The following is a 21,259-nucleotide window of genomic DNA, read 5'->3' as shown; positions in this document are numbered from 1 at the left end:
AGGATCCTCACCATCTACTTAAAAGCTGCAGTAGTCATGATGGTTGGGGAAATTGCAGCCTCCCTGGAAAGAGTCAGCAATGACTCTTTGGGATATTACTTCATTTTTTAAATAATGGAATTTTGAAGCATTTTCACCAAAGGGGGAAACAAATTACATGGCTGCCTAGCTCTTGATTTCTCCAGTGCCCATCTGTATGATACCCTATTCTTCTGAAAATGGATCACTTCTCCCTGGCCACAGGGTGGACACATAATCCACACAGAGCCAAGCATAAGATCTTACCCTATCCATTCCTGGCTACCGTGAGTGGTCCAATAGGTGGGGACATGACCCAAGCCTGGCCAGTTTCTCCCAGAGCTCTCTCAAGCTGAATCCAGGAAAGAGAAGTGCTTTAGCTGAGAGCTTGTGATGCTGGAGCTGCCTGTCCCTGAGGAAGAGGAGAGACAGTATCTGAGTTCCTGGTTCCAGCCCACGAGTCCCCAAAGTAATCTAGTTCCTGTAGTACTTCCTTAATTCTCTGGGCTAACATTTTATTTCCAATAAATCCCTCTTTGGGGCTTATTTCTGGTTGGGTTTCTGGAAAAAGAAAAAGAGCCCTAAAACATTCAGTTCAAGGAAATGCCTCCAGTTTAAGAAAATAAAAAATTTCAGCAGGGACTTTGCCTAAAAATCCCACGGGATGAAAAGTCTGTCAACTTGAGTTCACCAAAGAATTCAGGTTGCCTACACTTTATCATGAAAATCCCATTTAGCCTTCCTCTTGTAGCCAGGTGAGATTAAAGCTCTTCTAGTTTTTTTTGGAAAAACAATGTGACACGACATCCCCTTGGATGACCCAAGGCAGTTGGAAGTTCTGTGGGCAGATGTAGGATGGTTCTATTGTCCCCTCTGGTGTTTTGGGGATCTGGGGATAGGGGAGGTGGGCATTCCTAGTCCAAGATGGGGAGATACTAGAACCCATCTCATTCATGCTTCATAGCTGGCTGGATGCTGGCAGATGGCTGAGCAGGTAACTGAAAAAAGGACTTAGAAAGTAGCTTGTAGTATGAAGTGGCAGGAGCTGGAACAGGATTTGCACTTCTGCTATGGCTCCAGCCGACCTTGGAGATGGTGCCTCCTTTCACCTCATCTTGTCCCTCCCTGCAGCCAGAACAGGAAGAGGAAATACAGCTAGATTAACCACCCTCCTAAAAGACCTTGAGAGACAATGAGGGAAGGGCATTATTTTAGGTTAGTTGCTCTTACTGGCCAGTGGGTCGAAGGTTCTAGCATGTTTCCGGGAAGGGAGGCAAGCACTCCAGATGTTTTCAATGACATTCATTAGATACCTGTTGTAAGATCTCACCCTCCCCTCACCACCCAGGCTTCCCCCAACCTATATTAAATCAAGGCTTGTTTTGAGAATGGCGAGCTAGGGGGGTTCTAAGGGGGAGTAATTCTTTATGTATTAAATGACCCAAAAATGTCTTTGTGGAAAACTTTAAGAATAAATGTTAATGTATCTTCAAAGCTTTTCAACTACTTTTTTTTTTTTTTTTTGTGGCTGTGTTGGGTCTTCGTTGCTGCACGCGGGCTTTTCTCTAGTTGCGGCGAGTGGGGGCTACTCTTCATTGCAGTGCGTGAGCTTCTCATTGCAGTGGCTTCTCTTGTTGTGGAGCATGGGCTCTAGGCACGCGGGCTTCAGTAGTTGTGGCACGTGGGCTCAGTAGTTGTGGCTCGCGGGCTGTAGAGCACAGGCTCAGCAGTTGTGGTGCATGGGCTTAGTTGCTCTGCGGCATGTGGGATCTTCCCGGACCAGGGCTCGAACCCGAGTCTCCTGCATTGGCAGGCGGATTCTTAACCACTGTACCACCAGGGAAGTCCCTCAATACCTTTTTAAAAATATAAGTTCTACTCTTAATAATACAGCTGAAGCTTCCAATTTAGAGAAAATGATGCCCAGAGTTGCAGTAAAGACTCTGGAGAAATATTAGCCCCAAAATTCTTTAGCCTTGCTAGGGAATTTAGATTTTAGGGTTCTTAACATAAAGTATTTCATTTAAAACAAGAAGTGAGATTAATTTGACAATTAAATCATATAATAATTTATTCTAAGGGTTTTTACAAAATACTTTATGAAAATTATACAGACACAGGAAGTACAGTATAATTTAACAATTTACATTCTAATTAAAACTTTGTTGCAAGGCATGTCTGCGATCACTCTCATGCTCTTTTCATATAGTAGAGTTATAAGAAAAACAGAATCTCATATATGCAAGGTTTTTGTTTTATATACGGGCACTCTATTACAAAATACAGGCTTGAGACTTATCTTAGGAGAAAATTAAGCCCCAAACTAAATTCCACCTATGGCCAGTGGGTGGCACCAAAGCACATTTGGGACTTTAACACTGGGAAAAGGGAAAGTTTCTCAAGGCAAAAAATATATGCAGTAAATGTAGTCTCATTGCCCTAACATGGAATTCCATTTTCAATAGAGATTAAATAGTTTTCTTATGAACAATTCTTTACCATCACTGATATTCTGCCTTTTTTTTCCTCCTCGTAGGAGTATCTTTCAGTCACTCTTCTACAACCAACATTTTTTCGGTTCATGCAAGGGTTTTCAATGATCAAGTGGCAGGCCGTCCTAACGGTAGCACAAAACTGTGGTTTGAAACACATGGTGGTGGGACTTCCCTGGTGGTCCAGTGGGTAAGATTCCACACTTCCAGTACAGGGGGCTTGGGTTCGATCCCTGGTCAGGGAATTAAGATCCGACAAGCCTTGTGGCATGGCCAAAAAATGAAAAAAAAAAAAGAAACACATGATGGCAAATTGGAAAACTCTGTTCATTAACAACACCCCACATTTAATTATTTTTGGCAGCTTTTTCTTTGAAGCAGCAGCAATGGTTTGATTTTCTTAACTTTCTCAAACATCTTCTTTAATGTTGGAGTCACAAACACGTTAACATGTTTTGTTATCATTTAAGTCTCTTGGGCCTTGTAACCAAAGAAGTACATGCAGGTTGACTTTAACATGCTGTGTAGCATTTGTTATGGCAATAGATAGGTGAGGATCTCTGTCTACATAGTAACATTTTTAAGATCAGATTCCACGTGTTTAGTAGTTTTCAGTGGAGGAGCCAGTGGACTTTGGGTTCACTTGGAAATCTTGGCAATCAACAGCATTCTAAGAGGCAAGGTTGCTTCAATCCAAGTGTTGGGGGAATTTACCATCTTTTCCCAGAGAGCAACTTCTTCTGAAGTAGAGTCCATCCAATCCACTTCAGTACCATAGCTTTTCCCTGGAAAAAAAAAGGGAAGCTTTGCATTTAGAAAGGAATAGCTCATTGGGAAAAACTGAGTCATTCCCTAATTATAATCACCAATGGAGACAGCTAGGAAGAGTTTTAACATCACCAGGAGGGCAGAGAAAGAACTGTTTAACCATCTGAGATATCCAATAATGGGACCCACCACAATTGGGATTATTCTCAGTACTCTCAGAGTAATATTTCTCTTCACATCCATATAAAAGGTAGACGAGAATCTGTCAGGTGCATAAGGGGATAGTAGGGAGGATTCCAGCATTGGGCTGGAAGTGAGAGTAGGTGATCTCTAGGGAAGTGCAGTTACAACTTTAGTGTCTAACAGACTCAATTTTGAATCTTGACTCTGCCACTTATTAGCTCTTAATTTCTTGGAACATCAGTTTCTCTGGGGATAACATTAGAAACAACTCATAGAACTACTGTGAGGATTAAATGAAATAATGCAAATAAAGCACTTAATACAGTGATCAGTGCTCCATAAATATTAGTTACTATTATTATGCAAAGCACACTTCTAGCCATGAAGGGCCATAAATGTTTTTTCAGGAAAGAGTAGTGATGAAGGCTTTTCTGATTTCCCCCACAATAACTTAAGCTCTGTGTAGACAGACACTGCATCCTGTTAATCTTTGGCACACAGCCTGACATTCCTTCACTCATTCATTTCATTATACTTAACAGAAACAATATCTGTTTTCATTAGGAAGAATCAAAACAACAAACCAACCAATCTCTAGTGTCTCCAGATGCACTGGACTCAGGGAGAATTAAAAATGTAACAAATTTTACCTGTTCCAAAGCCAATCCGAAGACCTCCCAAAAACTGGTTGGTTAATTTATAATGGTCCCAGACGGTAAGCTCAACACAGGCTTCCGTCAGGTCCTCGGGCCTGAACCCATCATACACCATGGTGTGGTTGAAGACAGGGTTGGTGGTTTTCCCCACAGCTCTCGTCTTCTGGCGACTTTTCCTACTTGTATCTGGAAGGATGGTACTACAAAAGGAAACATTATTGTGAGAGCATTTTTTTTTTTTTTTTTTTTTTTTTTGTGGTATGCGGGCCTCACCGTTGTGGCCTCTCCCGTTGCGGAGCACAGGCTCCGGACGCGCAGGCCCAGCGGCCACGGCTCACGGGCCCAGCCGCTCCGCGGCATGTGGGATCTTCCCGGACCGGGGCACCAACCTGTGTCCCCTGCATCGGCAGGCGGACTCTCAACCACTGCGCCACCAGGGAAGCCCTGTGAGAGCATTTTAATAAGACAGTAAACTCATGCTTTCAGTGTGCTTCAGCTACTGAGGATTGGCGAGAGGAAATGGAAGGAAAAAAAGAGTGTAGAGAGATGGTGATGGTGATGGCGATGGTGGGGCATCCTGCTGGAAAGACTCTCTGCACCAGAGAGGACCACACTTGCTTGGAATCCTGACTCTGCCACTTAGTGGCTGTGTAGTGTAGGAAATTGACTTAACCTCTTAGACACTTGCTTCCTCATCTATAAAATGGGAATGGTGACGCCTACCTCAAAAGGTTAATATTAGAATTACATATTAAGCAAACAAGTTAGTTCAGTACCTGCACTTAGTGTTTACTATGTAGCAATTGTTTGAGGATTCCTCTAAAATCTATTCCTGATTATCTGTGATAGCCTAAGAAATCAGTCTTGTACAGAACTGAAAAAGAAGAGAAATCTCTCCAATTTGCTAGATTTGACTTTGGGAATAAATTGTATTACATATTTGCAATTATTTATATTTACTTTATGGTAATAATTGAATTTAATTTAACCACCATGCCTCTTGCGAAGGCAAGAAGGGCCGGAACTAGTCTTGGAATAGAAGACTGACCTGAGCTGAAAAACTTATCAGTTGACATCTATGAAGAATATGTATAGGGAAAATCATAAATAAGGTCATATAAACTTAAATAGCTACAACTGGTCTTCTGGTAGAAGTTATATAGATAAAATTAGTCAGAGAGTTAGGACAGCACAATACTATCTGATTAGTTACTATTTACTAGATGCCAAGCATTTATATTACAACAGAGAAAAAGGTTGCAACTTAAAAACCCAAATTGTCTTAAGCTCTTATGAGCTAATTATTAGTATGGGTCTATTTAGCAAATAACTTCCCAGATATTTACAGACTGATGCAAAAGGCCTTTTGCAAATGGGCCACAAAACAGATGCTCCACAAAGGATCCAAGAGGTGTGGCATCACCATTAGCCATTTCATAAACTCTTTAGCATTGAATATTGTCCTCATCAGCAGATGTACCTCCTAGAAGACATTAAGTATCTGAGTATGTGATCTCTGGTTTCGATTGTATATATTCCCTCTTATCTTTATTATTTTAAAACTAAATGAAGTACTTCCCTGGTGGTGCAGTGGTTAAGAATCGCCTGCCAATGCAGGGGACACAGGACACAGGTTCAATCCCTGGTCCGGGAAGATCCCACATGCTGTGGAACAACTAAGCCCGTGCACCACAACTACTGAGCCTGTGCTCTAGAGCCCGCGAGCCACAACTGCTGAGCCTGCATGCCGCAACTATTGAGGCCCACACGCCTAAAGCCCACGCTCCGCAACAAGAGAAGCCACGGCAATGAGAAGCCCGCGCACCACAATGAAGAGTAGCCCCCGCTCGCTGCAACTAGAGAAAGCCCACATGTAGCAGCGAAGACCCAATGCAACCAAAAATAAATAAATAAATAAATAAATAAATTTATTTTTAAAAAACTAAATGAAGCCTTGGAGGGGGTTCATGTCAAAGATCCCTCTAGCTCAAGTCGCCATTGTCTCAAGTTATTTCATTTATACTACGAATGACGACTTTCAGCATTACAGATACAGAAAAGTAAAAGCAAGCAGCAACGGCCAGGCTATTGTAGAAGAGGGAGGAGAGTTATCAATGCTGTTACCATTTAACAAAAGAATTTAGATGGCTGCCCCTTAGCAGTGGTAGATCAAGGCATTCCTTCACCCAGATGTGCACTTCTCCAGTTGTAGGAAGCTTTTTACCTGTAACAGAAAAAAGAAAGAGAAAATGAAATTCCACTGCCATTCCTCTCTCGGCAGTACAGCATCCAAAGATGCCAATCTAAAAATGGTCTGACATAGTGATGCTAGCTAGTGCTTGACCATGTGATCCTAATTGATTATATCTATTCTTAACTATATCTTTCATAGTCTGGCTGTACTGAGCTCAGATAGCTCTATGAAAATAATTTAATTGATTCCAAGTACAGAGTATTACATCATTCTTTTTGGGTTTTGCTTGGCTCAATGAGATCAATTATAGATATTAGGTATGTGAATCATCCATTTACAGTTATATTCAAAACTACTCAGTGAAATGCATATACCTTTCAAATATTAATATCAATATCAATCAGTGCTGATAGGAGGCATTTTAAACATATCTGAGTATAGAGTAACCAAAACAGGTACTGGTTAAGGTATAGTCACTCTTCTTGTTAAAAGTAGTTACAAATTTTATAGGACTATTATATAGACACATGTAACAGCCAGTATTATGGACAGGGAATTACTGAGAAGTTGGCTTAGTCTGAAGTTGTCTATGTTGGGTGCACATGGATGGAGGAATACTACCGTATATTTCTGGATGGGTGAACCCAATCAGTCAACCAACCAGTATTTAATGAGCATCTATTATGTGCTCAGCCCTATGCTAGGAATGTCACTGGACATACAAGGAATACAGGAAATCTATGTCCTTGGGAGATGTTTACAGTTAAGCTAGAGAGAGAAACTCAATAAAAACTATAAAAAGGTAATATAAGAATGAAATGCAAAGTTATTACTGTAATGTTCTAGAAGATGATGTGATCAGTGAGGGTAAAAACATTCAGGAAAAGCTTCAGGGAGGAGATGGGACTTCATCTAAGACTTGGATAGGCTACTGAAAGTACCTGAGTTTGCAAACCCTGATTTCAGTGCTAACATTCATATAGATTCTTAAGGAGGACAACTTGGGGAGCTGTGTGGGAAATGAGAGGGAGGTTACCACTCATTTCCTCACAGTCTCTTGCTCCTTAACTGTGCTGGAGAATTGAGGCCCTAACATCAAGGATGCAATTAAAAATTTTGAAGAAAAAGCTTTCTCCCCTAATGAGACCTTGAGAGTAGAGGACAAATGACCTCTAATTTCTTAGGGGCTTCATATGAATTCTCCCAATTGCCACCTATGGGGGAAAAAAACACACCAGTTCCATTTGTATCACAGCACTATACAGGAAAGTTAATTCACGCTGTGGAGACACAAACTTTGGGGAGAGTGAGGTAAAAGTTAAAACAAGGGTTGTAAGCTGGACTGAAAAAAAAATGAGAATTTTTCTCATAGAAACAGAAAATAGAATGGTGGTTACCAGGAAGGGGAACCTGGAGGGAAAGGGAAGAAGGGAATTGCGGTTTAATGGGTATAGAGTTTCAGATATACAAGATGAAAAAGTCCAGAGATCTGCTTCACAACATTGTAAATATACTTAACACTACTAATGGTATACTTAAAAATAGTTAAGAAAAATTTTATGTTATGTGTTTTTACCACAATAAAAAAAAAGAAAATTCTGTAGTTTACAACTGTGGATTGACTCATTCGGTCTATACAATTACTAAATTAGTAAGTTTATTTAGGGCTTCACCTCTGAAAAAATCATAGAACTCAAAGAAATCCTTGAAGAGGGGAGACATAAGGTAAGGACATAAATCTGGAAAGAAAATCACTACATACCAGGCATTGGCTCTGGGACATACTGGAGAGCTAACTTCATTTCACCTCTGTTTTCTGCTTCAAAGGCAACTGGTGCTGTCTGGAAAATGAAGGAATGTCAGCAGGTATGAGACACAAACCATTTACCCTGTTTGTTGGTGCTCTGTTACGGGACCATACCTGCCTCATTTCTCGGATTAGGTGTCACTCATGAGTGCCCTGGATTAAAATTTCCCTCCCCATCAGAGCTAGAGTGTTGCTTTTATATCTGAGAAAGCTATATTGTGTATCTTTGGAGGGTGCCCAGAAATCATTTCAAGGCCTTTAGTTCAGAGAAATCAGAACGGCTTTCTTGGAGACAGGAGAGGTGTTCTGGGATGCTTTGGTTTTTATAAAAACACATACATGTTGTCAGTCATTCAGCCAGCACATAAAACAACTTATTTGTATTCTCTTTCTTTGAAGGAGTAACAAGAGTGGGGGGGGCGTGGGCAGGAGGGAGAACAAATATTACATTTTCAAAGCTGCATTAACCTAATTATTTTAGACCAAACGAGGAGATGCCTGTAAGAATAACAACGACTGAACAATAATTTTCAAACATATCTATTATAAGAAAGAGAGAGTTCTACTTTCAAATTCTGGTCTTTTAGAGCCTTATTTCCAAAACATGGCTACATGTCAGAAACATAAGGGAAGTTAGTTAATAATGAGATTCTTTTGACAACTTCTGAGGAATTCGCATCTAGCAAGTCGTGGGTAGACCTAGAAATAAGTGCCTCAGGTGATTCTGATGTGATATTTTGGAACCATTTCTTAAGTGGAACTGTTTTATTGTGAAGATACTTAATAGTTTGTATTAATTGTATGTATCACTTGCAGCTATGGTGGACTTGCTGGGATCACATCAACCCTCACGATGAGGATAAAAAAAAACTGGATAAAAAGAATCTATTTGAAGGTGATGAAGAATTATTACAATAGACAGGACTCAAATGGACAAGATGTTGGAGCCTGACATTCTCTGCTTTCCACTTTGAGGCATTAGCTGATTTTCAAGTAGTGCCAACTGAGAGCACAACAAGCCTAGCAGAAAGAGACTAAGAAGCTGAGCAGGGCTTCTCACAGTGCTGGGGAGGCAAAAACTGGCCAGCTAAGGAGAGATGGTCTCAGAAAATCCTCTAGACCAGTAGTTCTCAAAGTATGGTCTCCAGGCCAGCAGCATCAGCAATGCCTGGGAGTTTGTTAGAAATGCATATTCTTGGGCCAGATCTTACCAAAACAGAAATCCTCAGAACAGGGCCAGAAATCTATGTTTTAATAAGTTCTTCAAGTGAATTGGATACATGCTAAATTTGAGTGCTACCTAGGTTTTCAGTTGCAACCCATGAAAGACCACAGCCTAGGAATATGGGCAAAGAAAAACTAGATCAGACCATGTGAAAGCTGAACCCCAGCTTCTAGTCAGTTCATTACCAGACTAGATTAAGGCCGTGTGTCCCTACTCTATGTGTCAGATGCAAAAGTAAACCCTCTCAAATTATCCCTAGAATTTTTCATACGCAACGTCCAGCATGCAATAAAAAATGAACAGGCATATCAGAACACAGTACCAAATGACCAAACTAAGATAAAAAATTAGATGAGACTCACAAATGTTTAAGATATTGGAGTTTTCAGATACAAACTTTAAATGACTTTGATTAATAAATTCATAAAGATAATGTGAAGATGGAGAATTTTAGCAGAGAAATGGAATCTATAAAAAAGAATGAAATGAAAATATAAATCTGTAAAGTATAATTGAGGACCTGTAGATGGGTGTAACAGCAGATTAGACACAGCAGATAAGAAAATTATTGAACTCAAAGAAAGGTTAGCAAAAAATAGCCAGCCCAAAGAATAGAGAGGAGAAAAAAAAAGAATAGAAAATATAGAAAAGAGCATAAGAAACATATGGGACAGAGTGAAAAGACGTAATGATCCCAAACTATGGGTAAGCATTCTGAATGAAAATGCAATTTTACAGCAGCTCTCTCCTGTATCCTAGGCCCCAAACCAACCAACCAACAAACCAAACAAAAAACTCTGCACTTACCTTCCGCTTTAGAGGGTACCACTTCAATTGTTTATTCTGTTTGTTATCCCAGTCCCAAGTTTCCAAATCAAGTTCCACTTCCCCCAGAAAACTATTGCGCTTAAATGTATCTCGATGCCAAACAGACAGGTTCAGTTTCTGTGTCTTTAAGATTTGCCTGTCGATTTTATACTGCAGTTCAAAGAAGGAAATTAAAGTGGTAAATAATATTATTTTATGCCAAAGTTATGACATAGAGATGAAGAAAAAAGTCATCTGTGTAGATTAGATTTTCTCATCTGTTAGGTTTCAAGTCTCAAGAATATTGCAAAGTCATCTTATTCTAAGTGTCTTGTTTCAAAGAGCTCAAATTCATCTTTCACAAAAGCTCATTTTTCTTTCCCCCTCTGGAAAAGCAAATGATGGCTCAAATATCATAGCCAGTAATAGCTCTCTAAAAACAAAAGCCAATTATTCAATTTTTACTGGATGTTTTTAGTTCTAACTAGATATAACATAAATCAAATTCAGTCTAAAAATACAAATGAAGTTTAATCCAATGGTCTGTTTTCTACCTAAGGACAAAGTACTTTTAAAAATAGACTATTTTTTAGAGCAGTTCTAGATTCACACAAAATTGAAAGTACAGAAGAGTTCCTATATATCACCTGTCCCATATACATACAACCTCTCCCACCATTATCCTGCAAGGACAAGATATTTTTCAAGAAAAGATCAACCTGGTTTTTTCAGCATCCTAATAGTTTTAATCTAAAATGTAGTCAGTACTTGATTATATATAATCATGGAAGGGATAATAGTCTTTCTAATCTAAAAATAATCTCTATTTGGCTTTATGATATACTACTTGACTGTCCATTTTGGTTGTAGAAGACTTGCCTTTCTCTGAGTTTACCATTTAAACTAGCTGGCTTTTCCTGAGTATAGGGTTGAAGTAGCTGACCTAGAAATAGCTAGGGTTCTGAGGTATATCATAGTCAAGTCATAATTAAAAACTTGCTACAGAAAATTCACCCATGGATGACTGAGGGTTAATTTAATGTTGCTCCTTTTCTCAGAGGATAACCAAATACTTGGACAGAATTTTCAGAAAGAGGGAATGAATAATCCTTCTCATATTTGTAGCTTTAAATAATCTGTTACTCGTGACTAAGGCAGCTTAATAAAGTTTGAAGGAAAAAAGGAATATGGGCATTTGAGCCAGGTATATTCTTCATTCATCTATCCATCCATCTATAAACATTTTTTAAGTACCTACACCAGACACTGTGCTAAGAGCCAGCATTTACTCAGTGTTTAATGCATACTAATTACTTCATACATATTGGTAGGTAGGTACTATTCTTATCTCCCTTTTGCAGATCTGAAGTGCAGATGGGTTAAATCATTTGCATAAGGGTATGCAGTTTACGAGCAACACAGAGTTGGTCCCTGCCCTCATGGAACTTATAATTAAACCAGTAGTTAAAGTGCTGAATGTTAACACAGCCTATTGTAAAACAAGGAGACTGAGGCAGCAGACAGCAGGGAAACTTAGGGGTTAAGGACAGCTTCTAATAGGAAGAGGCATTTCAGGCTGTGGGAAGTAGTTATGGACAGAATGTGGGGAACAATATCCCAGTCTGAAGGAACAGAAAGTCCCAGCAGTGTGAGAAAATGTAGTTCCTCCAAAGAACAGAAAGGAATCAGGGTGACCTGAAGAAAGACTATGGAAGTGGAATGATGAGGCTGGAACTCAGGTTATCAAGGGAGTGGTGTGCGTGTTAAGATGGGTGTACTTGACCCTAAGGATAATGGGAATCCTCAAATATTTTAAGCAAAAAAATAACATGATCAGAATTAGGCTTTTATAAGATTGTTTTGGTGGCAATGCTCAGCTTTATCAGCTGTGTATCCTTGAGCAAGTTCCTTTATTTCTCTAAGCTTCATTTGCCTCATCTGTGAGACACAGATAATACTATCCCCCTGGCAGGGTCTGGAGGGCATGCATGAGATAATGCAGACAACAGTCATGGTGTATCATCTCATACAAAGCAGATTCTCAGAAAATGGTTATTCATTTCCTTCTCTCTTGGTGACTGACTTCCTCTGTAGAGATACTACCCAAGATGACATGGCCTTTTAAATGCATAGGTCACCATTTAGGATTTTCCTAGATAGAGAGGTCATAGATACCCGCAATATCTCATTATACACAGGATTCAACGTTTTCTTCACTACAAGCGTTTTCTTCTTGCCCATTTTGCCCTTGTCTGGTAACAGGTAAGTCTTTACATATCTAAAAAGAGAATTGAACAGACAAGAAGGTCAGAGAAAATAAAAGTGATGTGTCTACCTCCACTTTTAAAAAAAATGCATTGGAAATTGATAGAAATAATTATTTCATGACACTAGGAAAAGCAGTATGTAATAAATGCTCTCACCAATACCTTTACACTTAAGCTTTTAAAGTGATTTCAGTGGAATTGATCATTTTATATTGTTTTGAAGATTTTTAAGGGATATTTCCTGAATTCCTTTCTTCCTTTGACCTTAACTAATGTGGGGCAGGGGGAAGATGACAGACCTCTAACTTGATGCTTAATTCTATTGGCTAGTTTCCTATTAAGAAAAGGCTTTGATGCTTGCAGAATTAAAAAAGATTTTGTGACTATCTTTTGAAAAAAAATAATCTGGTACATACCTAATCAAGCTATATGAATGTTAAAAAAAAAAAAAAGAAGAAAAAGAAAAAAAAACAAAAAGGCTATTAAGCCCAGTTCCTTTTAGGATTGGGCTTATGCCAGCAAAATAATTAAGAATCAGACTTCTGCATAGGGATAAGTAGGGAATACCATTCAACTTTGTAACTAAACTGAAATGCAATTAAACATGTGATTTCAAAGATGAATTGGTAATTCCCCCTAAAGTTCTATAGAATATAATTTAAATATGGAAACGACCTTATTCTAGAATCTTAACTATTTCTGCACCGCAGAGCATTATAAAGTATGTCCCACGTGTCCCTAATCTTAGAGGAAGTTTGAAAGTGTGTGGAGAGAGATTGGGGCTCAATCCAACATTCCTCATTTTGCTGCTGAATTTATGTAAACAGTCGCTTATCTTCTCTGTCCCTTGTTTCCTTATCTGTAAAAAGATGGAATCAGGACGAAGTGACCTCAAAGGTCCCTTCCAACTTGAAACATTCTGTGCTTCTCTGATATTTTTATAATTTAGTAGGTTTGGCATATGAATCTATAAAGTAAACGACATTTCCCCCAAACTTCTTTTCCCAAACGTGCCTTTTAACACAGTCACACACATACCCTCCCTTCAATTACTTTCTTTCCTTCCCAATTTCCACAAGATTAAGAGTAACTAAGAGAAAATAGTGACTCCAAAATGTACTTACGGGTCCGAACGCTGTTTTTTAATATCTGCTGCTGCTAAGTCTTTACATTGGGCCACAAAGACATGCAACTCCTTCAGTGAGTCCACATAGTCGATCGCAAACTGAATATTTCCCTTCACTTCCAGATTGCCAAAGTCTCCACTATAAACACTCATCACACTGCCGCTCACCTGAAAGCGTCGGAAACATGCAGTGTTTGTCTCTATCTCATTCTTGAACCCAACACAAGGATCATGGATGTAATCCTTGCTTGCCATTATTTCTCTAGTTTGCATATAAAAGCAGTTAATTTAATACGGCATCAAAAAAGCATACCAACACAGACAACCTGACATGATCTACATGACACGATGACTAGTGTTTAACAAAAATTGCCTCTAAGAGACAAAGAGGAAAAGTGAAATGCAAAGTTTTTTAGATGCTGACTCATTTCCAAGCAGGGTGATTTTATGGTAGGGGGCATTCAGAGTTCCATTTTTAGGCATGCTTAGAATTTAAAGTGTTAAAGAAAGAGGATGTGAGAAACCCCAGGCACACAAATCACAGTGACACATTGCTCTATCAAATTTCCAAGGCACTAAAAAGGAATTTTACTATGCTACCCATCCACTGAATCTAAGAAAATGCTTACTGAGCCATACACTTTAGAGGTCAGGAAGGGCAGAAAATGGATGATTGATGAAGGAAGTTTAAAGCCTTCCCAAGGCCATACATTTGATTGTCATCAGCAGAAATTCAATTTAAATAGATTTTTTTACAAAGAGTTTGAAAAATGCAAGGCTAGTAAGAATTTAAGCACAGATTTATCATTTGTTTAGCATACCTGGTGAGATATGTGCATGTGTATATATATCAGAGATATTTGGATAAGTGTATGTGGACATATTTACATATATATTTCTACACACATCTTACATGCACACACAAAACTACCTCACTTTATGAAAGTTCTGTGTAAAGTCAAATTCTCTAAATCAAATCTGAGCAGTTACACTTAGAGAGCTTTCCTTTGAAAACCCCATTCTGAATCCCTCTATGGGGCAAAGAATCGCCTCTCCTATTCTTTCATGTGAATCAGTACTTTCATTCATCCGAATAAAAGTCTTGCTAAAAGAGAGGTACAATTCTATACCTGCACACAGTATATAAAAGCATATCAGATATAAGCATACTTTGTGATAGTTACCTCATTTTTTGCACAGAAAAATTCAGTGGTTCATCTTGCTGGTAATTTAGGTCTATTTTTTAAGTACTCCAAAAAACCATATTGATTTATTTTGGATATGAACTCTCTTGTGATTAAAACAGAGAAAAAGGAATATTTGGCTAGCCAGAAGCCAACTGTGGGTTAGAGAAAAAGCTCTCATGCCCCTGGAATCTGAGAAATACAACAAAAGGCCCTTTTACAGTAGCAGGAGCATGGTGGAGCAAGGTTCGCAGTAGCAGAGGGATATTAACATGAAGCCTTTGTTTACATACAGAAGACAAGGACGTCATGCCAGAGGAGCTGCTAAGATTGGTTAAAGAGCTCGGGCTCTTCTTGTGTCTGCTGAGCTGGTAACTGCCTTCTGATGCTGTATCTGTTTCTCTGTCATCACTCTACAAAACATCATACAATATATACAAAATTTAAATTCAGAATGAGTCAAGATCAAAATCTGTTTAGATAAAGATAGTATCTTGGTATCCCACTGATCTATGACATTTTCCAAGGTCAAAGTGCTAAGTGCCAAGGAATGGTATTCAAGATGGGGTGGGTGGTCTGCCTTGGACCTCATCTTAGGAGGAGAGCAGTGGTTAGTTACTGAAATAACAAAGCGATTTCTTTCACCTACAAGGTGGCCCCAAAGTGCATTCTCTTAATATTATACATTTATATTGCTTGGAAAACTTTATTGATACATATGAGAAATTAACTTTACCTGGACAATAAATGTTCTAACATTTACTATCAAATCATAAAATGTCATGCCTAATTCCTCTCGTTAACATAGGCTTAACTTCCCTAAAAATCAATAGTGTCTCATTTTACTTGAGACACTATTAAACTAGGGAAAACAAATGCTAATCTGATCTGTGTTTCAAGTTTTTTATACATATGTATATATGTGTGTATATATAATTTTAAACCACCTGTTAGGTATTTCTATAGTGCTGTTGTGCTTATCTTTTGTGTTGCTATAGGGAAGTAAATTGATTTGTACATTCTGCCCACATTAGATTTTAACAAATTTAGAAAAAAATAGCAACAAGATACTTATTTTAAATATGTCCCAGGAAGTATTTACCTGGGTCAAGAAAGAAAAGTGACAATAATAAATTTTATTATATTTAGATCTATAGTTTATTAGATGGTAGATTTAAGAATTTATGCTTCAGAATGAGTTTCTTTTGGGGTTAGAGAGTTTATGGAGCAGTTCAGTGGCTCCTGGGGTTAGGGAAACACCTTTATGGAGGAGTGATTAGTTCATGCTAACATATTCCAGGGGCCATGCAATTACATGTCAATATAACAGATGCCGATCCTAACGCAGATTAAGAAAAGGGTTAAAAAAATTATGATTTATATGGATGAGAAAAGAATCCTTCCTCAAAGGTGAAAAAAAATCCATACATTTTTAATGTCTCTATTATCATACTCCCTTCCCACATGCTTACAGACCATTTCCCCCTATCATAGCCATAATACATTCTACCTGGTACATCAGATCATTAGTGATTATTGGAACGATAGGACCTTGTCTTGATGACCTGGAACACTGATTTTCATAAAGTTGGTACTCAACAAATGTGACTGACACTAAGCCTCAAAGGGACAGTGGACAAAGAAGCAATGCCTGATTTCATCCCACTTCCTTTAACATTCAGTCCAACCCCAGGTACTTCGAAAGGTAAAATGATGCAGCTTAATTTGGCATCTCTGATGTACAGACTCAAACAATTTGGACTGTCTTTTGTGTGGAGCAGTGAGGCAGCAGGTTAAAACTGAAGGGAGGAGAAAAATAAAAAATCAGGCCAATCAGGTATCATTGGCCTCTCAAATTATTAGATGGTTCATTCATATGACCAACCAAGACCACAGCATATCTACAAAGGTATAAAACCATAGGAACTCCATGAGGTGCCTATGCTGGCTTCCAGCTAATGAGTTAGTTTCAAAGAATGAGTGATTCTTTCCAAAGGAACTGTAATGTGGGCTCTTAAGCATATGCAAGGGCTGAATACTTGCAGATACAGTTCATCTAAGGCTCAAGAGTAGACAGAACAGTGCCCAGGCGGTGGGGGAGGAGGGATGTAGTTTATATATCGTCCAGAACTTTCCTTACATTCCATCTGCTAAGAGAACACTTAAGGATGCAGCTTTTATTTCGCCATTAAAAATCAGACCAAAACTGCAAACGGGAACAGCTAACATTAAGGTACTCTGTGTCAGTGCTGTGCTATGTGTTTTCCCTGCACTATCTCACTGACTTCTCACAATCTAATGCGGTAGGTATTAGGAAAGCACTCAGGGAAGCTAAGGAAATTGTCCATAATCACGTAGCAAATCAGTAGCATAGCCGGAACTGGGAGTGCCTAACCTCAAAGCTCAGGCTCCTAACTACCTGGCTGCAAGAACATGGAATCTTAGTTAAGTCACAGGACTGAGTTCAAATCCTAGATCTACTTTTTAGTAGCTGTTGGATTTGGGGAAAGTTTCTTAACCCTGTGAGGCTCTTTCTTCTTTTATAAAATGGAGACATTTGTACCTACCACATTTTGTTTGTGAGAGTTAGACATCAGAGCAAATATCAAGTGCCTGGTACTTACTAGGTACCAAATGAATAATAGGTAATAGTCATATTCTTACTTGAGACAGTAGGTATAGTAGTTAATAGCATGGGGGTCGGACCTGGGCTCCAGTGCTGGTTTAACCCCTTTCTAGCTGAGTGAGGTTACCTTACCTCTCTTACTCTCAGTTTCCCCATCTGTAATATCTGGGGATAATGATGGTGCCCACCTCCCAGGGTTAATGGAGGATTAAATGAGGTAATGTACCTAAAGTGCTTACCCCCAGTTGATATCCTTAAAGTTTGCTATGTCATTGTTACTTTACTATTTTAACATATGCTTTCAAGCTAGTCATGCTACCTAGACTTAGCTTTCACAAATCAACTGTACTCTAAACTACAGAGGAGCTCATGCCAACATTTTTCTGCTGGATTTCTTATTTTGTACCCACTTTGAAACAAAAGTCACATTCCCAAATCTATGCACTTTGACTTCACCACCAATAAGAGTTACTGTATGAGTCAAATGAGATGTGCCTTGCCTTGTTCCAGGACTAACAACACTACCTCTATTGACATGAGAGGCGAAGGTCAGTCCTGCTGACCTCTTCGGTCTCTGCTATGGCTGAATACAGACACACCAACCTTGGCATAGCAAATCCACCTATTTGGTTCCATTTTTCGGAAGGTACAAAAGACAAACTTGCCTCATCTTGGAGAAATGCTGGAACAGACTTGCTCATCCTTTTGAGTTTGTCAGGGTGGGAAAACTGATTATCAGGTTGTGAAGGCACTGTGGAAACTAAACAGTAGTATTTCCATTCAAAATTATCCTCACAGTTGTCAGACAAACATAAGGCATAAGTTGAAAACACACTTTTCTTTCGTCTATGAACAGAGATGTTTTTGTAAATTGGTTAAAGGCATAGTAGTTCACATGCACAGGACCATAAGGTAAGCAACATGCAATTATAGAGAGAGAACTAGCAAGGAGGTGAACCAAATAGAAAACAAAAATTTAAAAACCACTAGGTTTACTGGACTGTAGGATTGGATTTGAATTATACTGAAACCTACTACCAATGTGAATTGGTTTTAACTTATATTTTTTCACATTAGAGCTTTGAACTGCAAGATCTGTACTTTATTGGTTCATCTCCTTGAGACATATTACATTTTTAACATGCTGCAGGCTGAAAAACTATTTCATCAGATAGCAAGGATCTTTGTACACAACTCAGTCATAAAAGTTTTCTGGCTATTGAGTGTCTAAAAGGAGGTTGGTTTCTTTAGTGATTGTTGGGATTACCTGTAAGAGTGTTTGGCCTTCAGAAAGTCATGAAAGACTACAATTTCAAAACTAATTATTTTTTGAAAATAGAAATTATTTAGACACCTGTCAATTCAGAGAGTTTTCAATAGAGATATCCCAAGGCCACGTTTGAATGATTCAATTTAAGATACTGTAAGAATTTACTATGAAAATGTAGCATATGGTTTCTTTCCGATACATTAAGTATATGTGTGGAAGTCACAATAAGATGATGAATTTGCTTCCTCATTTGTGTAACTCTAGTTAACTTTCTTCTTCTTTGCCTAAGAATGACAATATCTAAGCTTTTCTTATGGTGAATCAGAGCTTCTATATTGAATGGCTTAATATTTTTCAAGGCACTTAGAACAGTATCTGGCACATATTAGGCCTGGCGTAAATATTTGCTAGACAAATAAACATTATCTGATAGGAAATCTTTAAATTATCTTTTCAATGTGATATGAATATACTGACTTGACTTTCTCATTGAAAGAGATACTAGGGAAACAGATAAATAAAAATCAAATTGTATTCCTACATATAACTCAAGAGGCTCAAATTTAGTCCTGAGCATTAGCTAAATTCATCTTTAGTTAAAAGAAATCTAATGAAGGAAGACAGAAACTTGAACTACACATAATAAATATTTGCTTATTCACATAATAGTTCTCACCTAGCTTTAGGCTCACAAATGCATCAAAATACATTTATGGTGTCTCACAAGATGATACCTACTTTAATTACTTCCCATTAAACAATAACACGTGTGTGTGTATTCAGGTGACTTATACTGAAGTAGTATAAAATTAGATCCCGCAAGGGCACAATGTAGCCCAATGAGTATGCAAAACTTTTTTATCATAACACTACTCCCTATTATTTCCAAAAGTATGTATCTGTTACTCAAATGTAGTCAGTTTTACATTTATTGGGCTTTAGTTATTTGTGTTTTGATCATGCATTTCATTTTGTCTTGTGGTAAGAATACACTCTTCACTAGAGAAAAGGAATAACCCCAGCCCAGACATTAAGAGTCATCTTGGAAAATATCACAAAAAAGAGAAATTAATTTACCCAGAATTTAGCACACGATTAGCCTATTTCCCTTGACCAATAACTAAGCTAATTAGGAGGTCACATATGAAGACACAGACATATAGGCATACATTGTCTATGCCTATGTTTTGTTTTCACTCCTCAAGTTAAATGCTGAACAAAACACAGAAAGATAAACTAGGATGCCCAAACTTAAGTATCCAGTTTCCAGTTCAAAAGCAACTGGAAAAGCCTCTTTACCCAACACCCCTGAGGGACAGAAGTCTTGTTTCCTCTGCAGCAGCCGGACAGAGAACACACACCAAGGGCTGAAGCCTGGATTGCCTTCTTTCCTAGGTGGTTCTTAAGAATTTGTCAGGTCATGTGCCAAAGCTCAGCTCCTTCATCTCTGGCAGGAGAACTTCATGAGCAAAGTTTCAGATTTCAGATGAGATGTCACAGCTTTCAAGCATCAGCACTTCTCTACCTAATGGCTCCTTCCTTTGGCTGCTCTTCTCTTTAAGAACCATCAGCACATCCAAAGACTGTTGGGAAACTGTTATTAAAAATTATGTGGACTCCTGAGGGCAGGTGTGTGTATCATTATCTTCAACCCTTCAGTGCCTAGGATTATGAAACCACCTGAAACAGGGACGTCAAGATGACACACATGCATATCTGCATGCTTTGCTAGCCTCCACAAACACCTTTTTAATGCACTATTTGTACTCAAGACAATAGTCACAGTTAAGAATAGCAGTCAAGATTGAACAGAAATGGTGAATAATCATTATCTTTTCTTCATGGTGGATATTAATTAGTTGATGCATATTAGTTACCACAAGTGTATGTACATTTATTTTTTAAATTGAAATATAGTTGACATACAATATTATGTTGTATACTAATTAATACCTTGACATTTGCATATAAAATGACCACCATAAGTCTAGCAACCACCTGTTCCCATACAAAGTTATTACAATATTATTGGCCATATTCCTTATGCTGTATATTACAACCCCACAGCTTTTTCATTTTATAACTTAACCTTTTAAGGTTAAGTTATAAAATAAACTTAACCTTTTCCCACCCACCATGCCCCCCAGCAACCATCCGTTTGTTCTCTATATCTTTGAGTTTGTGTTTTGTTTTGTTTTTTTAGATTCCACATATAAGTGCGATCATATGGTATTTGTCTTTCTCTGACTTATTTCACTTAGCATAATATCCTCTAGATCCATCCATGCTGTCACATACATTTACGACTTGAGATTCAGATGTTCATTTGCTTTATATATTGAACTATACTAGAGTTTAGTTTTGAACCTCAGAGCTTAAACCCTGTGCATTATAAAATTTGTTACTATAGATAATGTAGAGAGGCATATATGACCATACTACATACTAATTGTCAAAGTACAGTTCTTTCTTAGGTCCAGATACATTATAAATTGCTTCATGTCTATAGCCTTGCGTAAAGGTCATAAGAGATCCAATACTCCAGACTATACTGCAACATAAAAGCCAAGTGATATTAGAAGGTGCCAACTTCATTTTAAGTAAAGACTCAAAGAGCAGAGAGACTGGCAAAAGTA

At 38.3% G+C, this 21,259-nt stretch overlaps 1 protein-coding gene across 16 annotated transcripts in view; it reads right to left on the bottom strand.

Moving 5' to 3' along the window:
• Window positions 1-2,063: 2,063 nt before the first annotated feature.
• The window catches only part of SYTL2 (synaptotagmin like 2), a 101,924-nt gene continuing 82,728 nt past the window's right edge, over window positions 2,064-21,259 (bottom strand). For 12 of the 16 annotated variants that reach the window (XM_067038337.1, XM_059068481.2, XM_059068482.2 and 9 more), the window contains 9 exons: window positions 18,019-18,113; window positions 15,021-15,140; window positions 13,542-13,711; window positions 12,326-12,428; window positions 10,151-10,321; window positions 8,074-8,152; window positions 6,242-6,341; window positions 4,112-4,317; window positions 2,064-3,295 (listed from right to left, as the gene is read on the bottom strand). In XM_067038337.1, the coding sequence (XP_066894438.1) occupies window positions 3,150-3,295; window positions 4,112-4,317; window positions 6,242-6,341; window positions 8,074-8,152; window positions 10,151-10,321; window positions 12,326-12,428; window positions 13,542-13,711; window positions 15,021-15,140; window positions 18,019-18,113 (1,190 nt within the window). In that variant the 3' untranslated portion in view covers window positions 2,064-3,149. The remainder of the gene's footprint in view (window positions 3,296-4,111; window positions 4,318-6,241; window positions 6,342-8,073; window positions 8,153-10,150; window positions 10,322-12,325; window positions 12,429-13,541; window positions 13,712-15,020; window positions 15,141-18,018; window positions 18,114-21,259) is intronic. The other 4 variants (XM_059068485.2, XM_059068487.2, XM_067038345.1 and 1 more) reach the window with 1 other exon arrangement.

This window comes from Kogia breviceps, chromosome 7, assembly GCF_026419965.1.
Source record: "Kogia breviceps isolate mKogBre1 chromosome 7, mKogBre1 haplotype 1, whole genome shotgun sequence".
Classification (NCBI taxonomy): domain Eukaryota; kingdom Metazoa; phylum Chordata; class Mammalia; order Artiodactyla; family Physeteridae; genus Kogia; species Kogia breviceps.
Note: the sequence above shows the minus strand (reverse complement) of the source record. Positions and strands in the feature narration are given on the sequence as shown.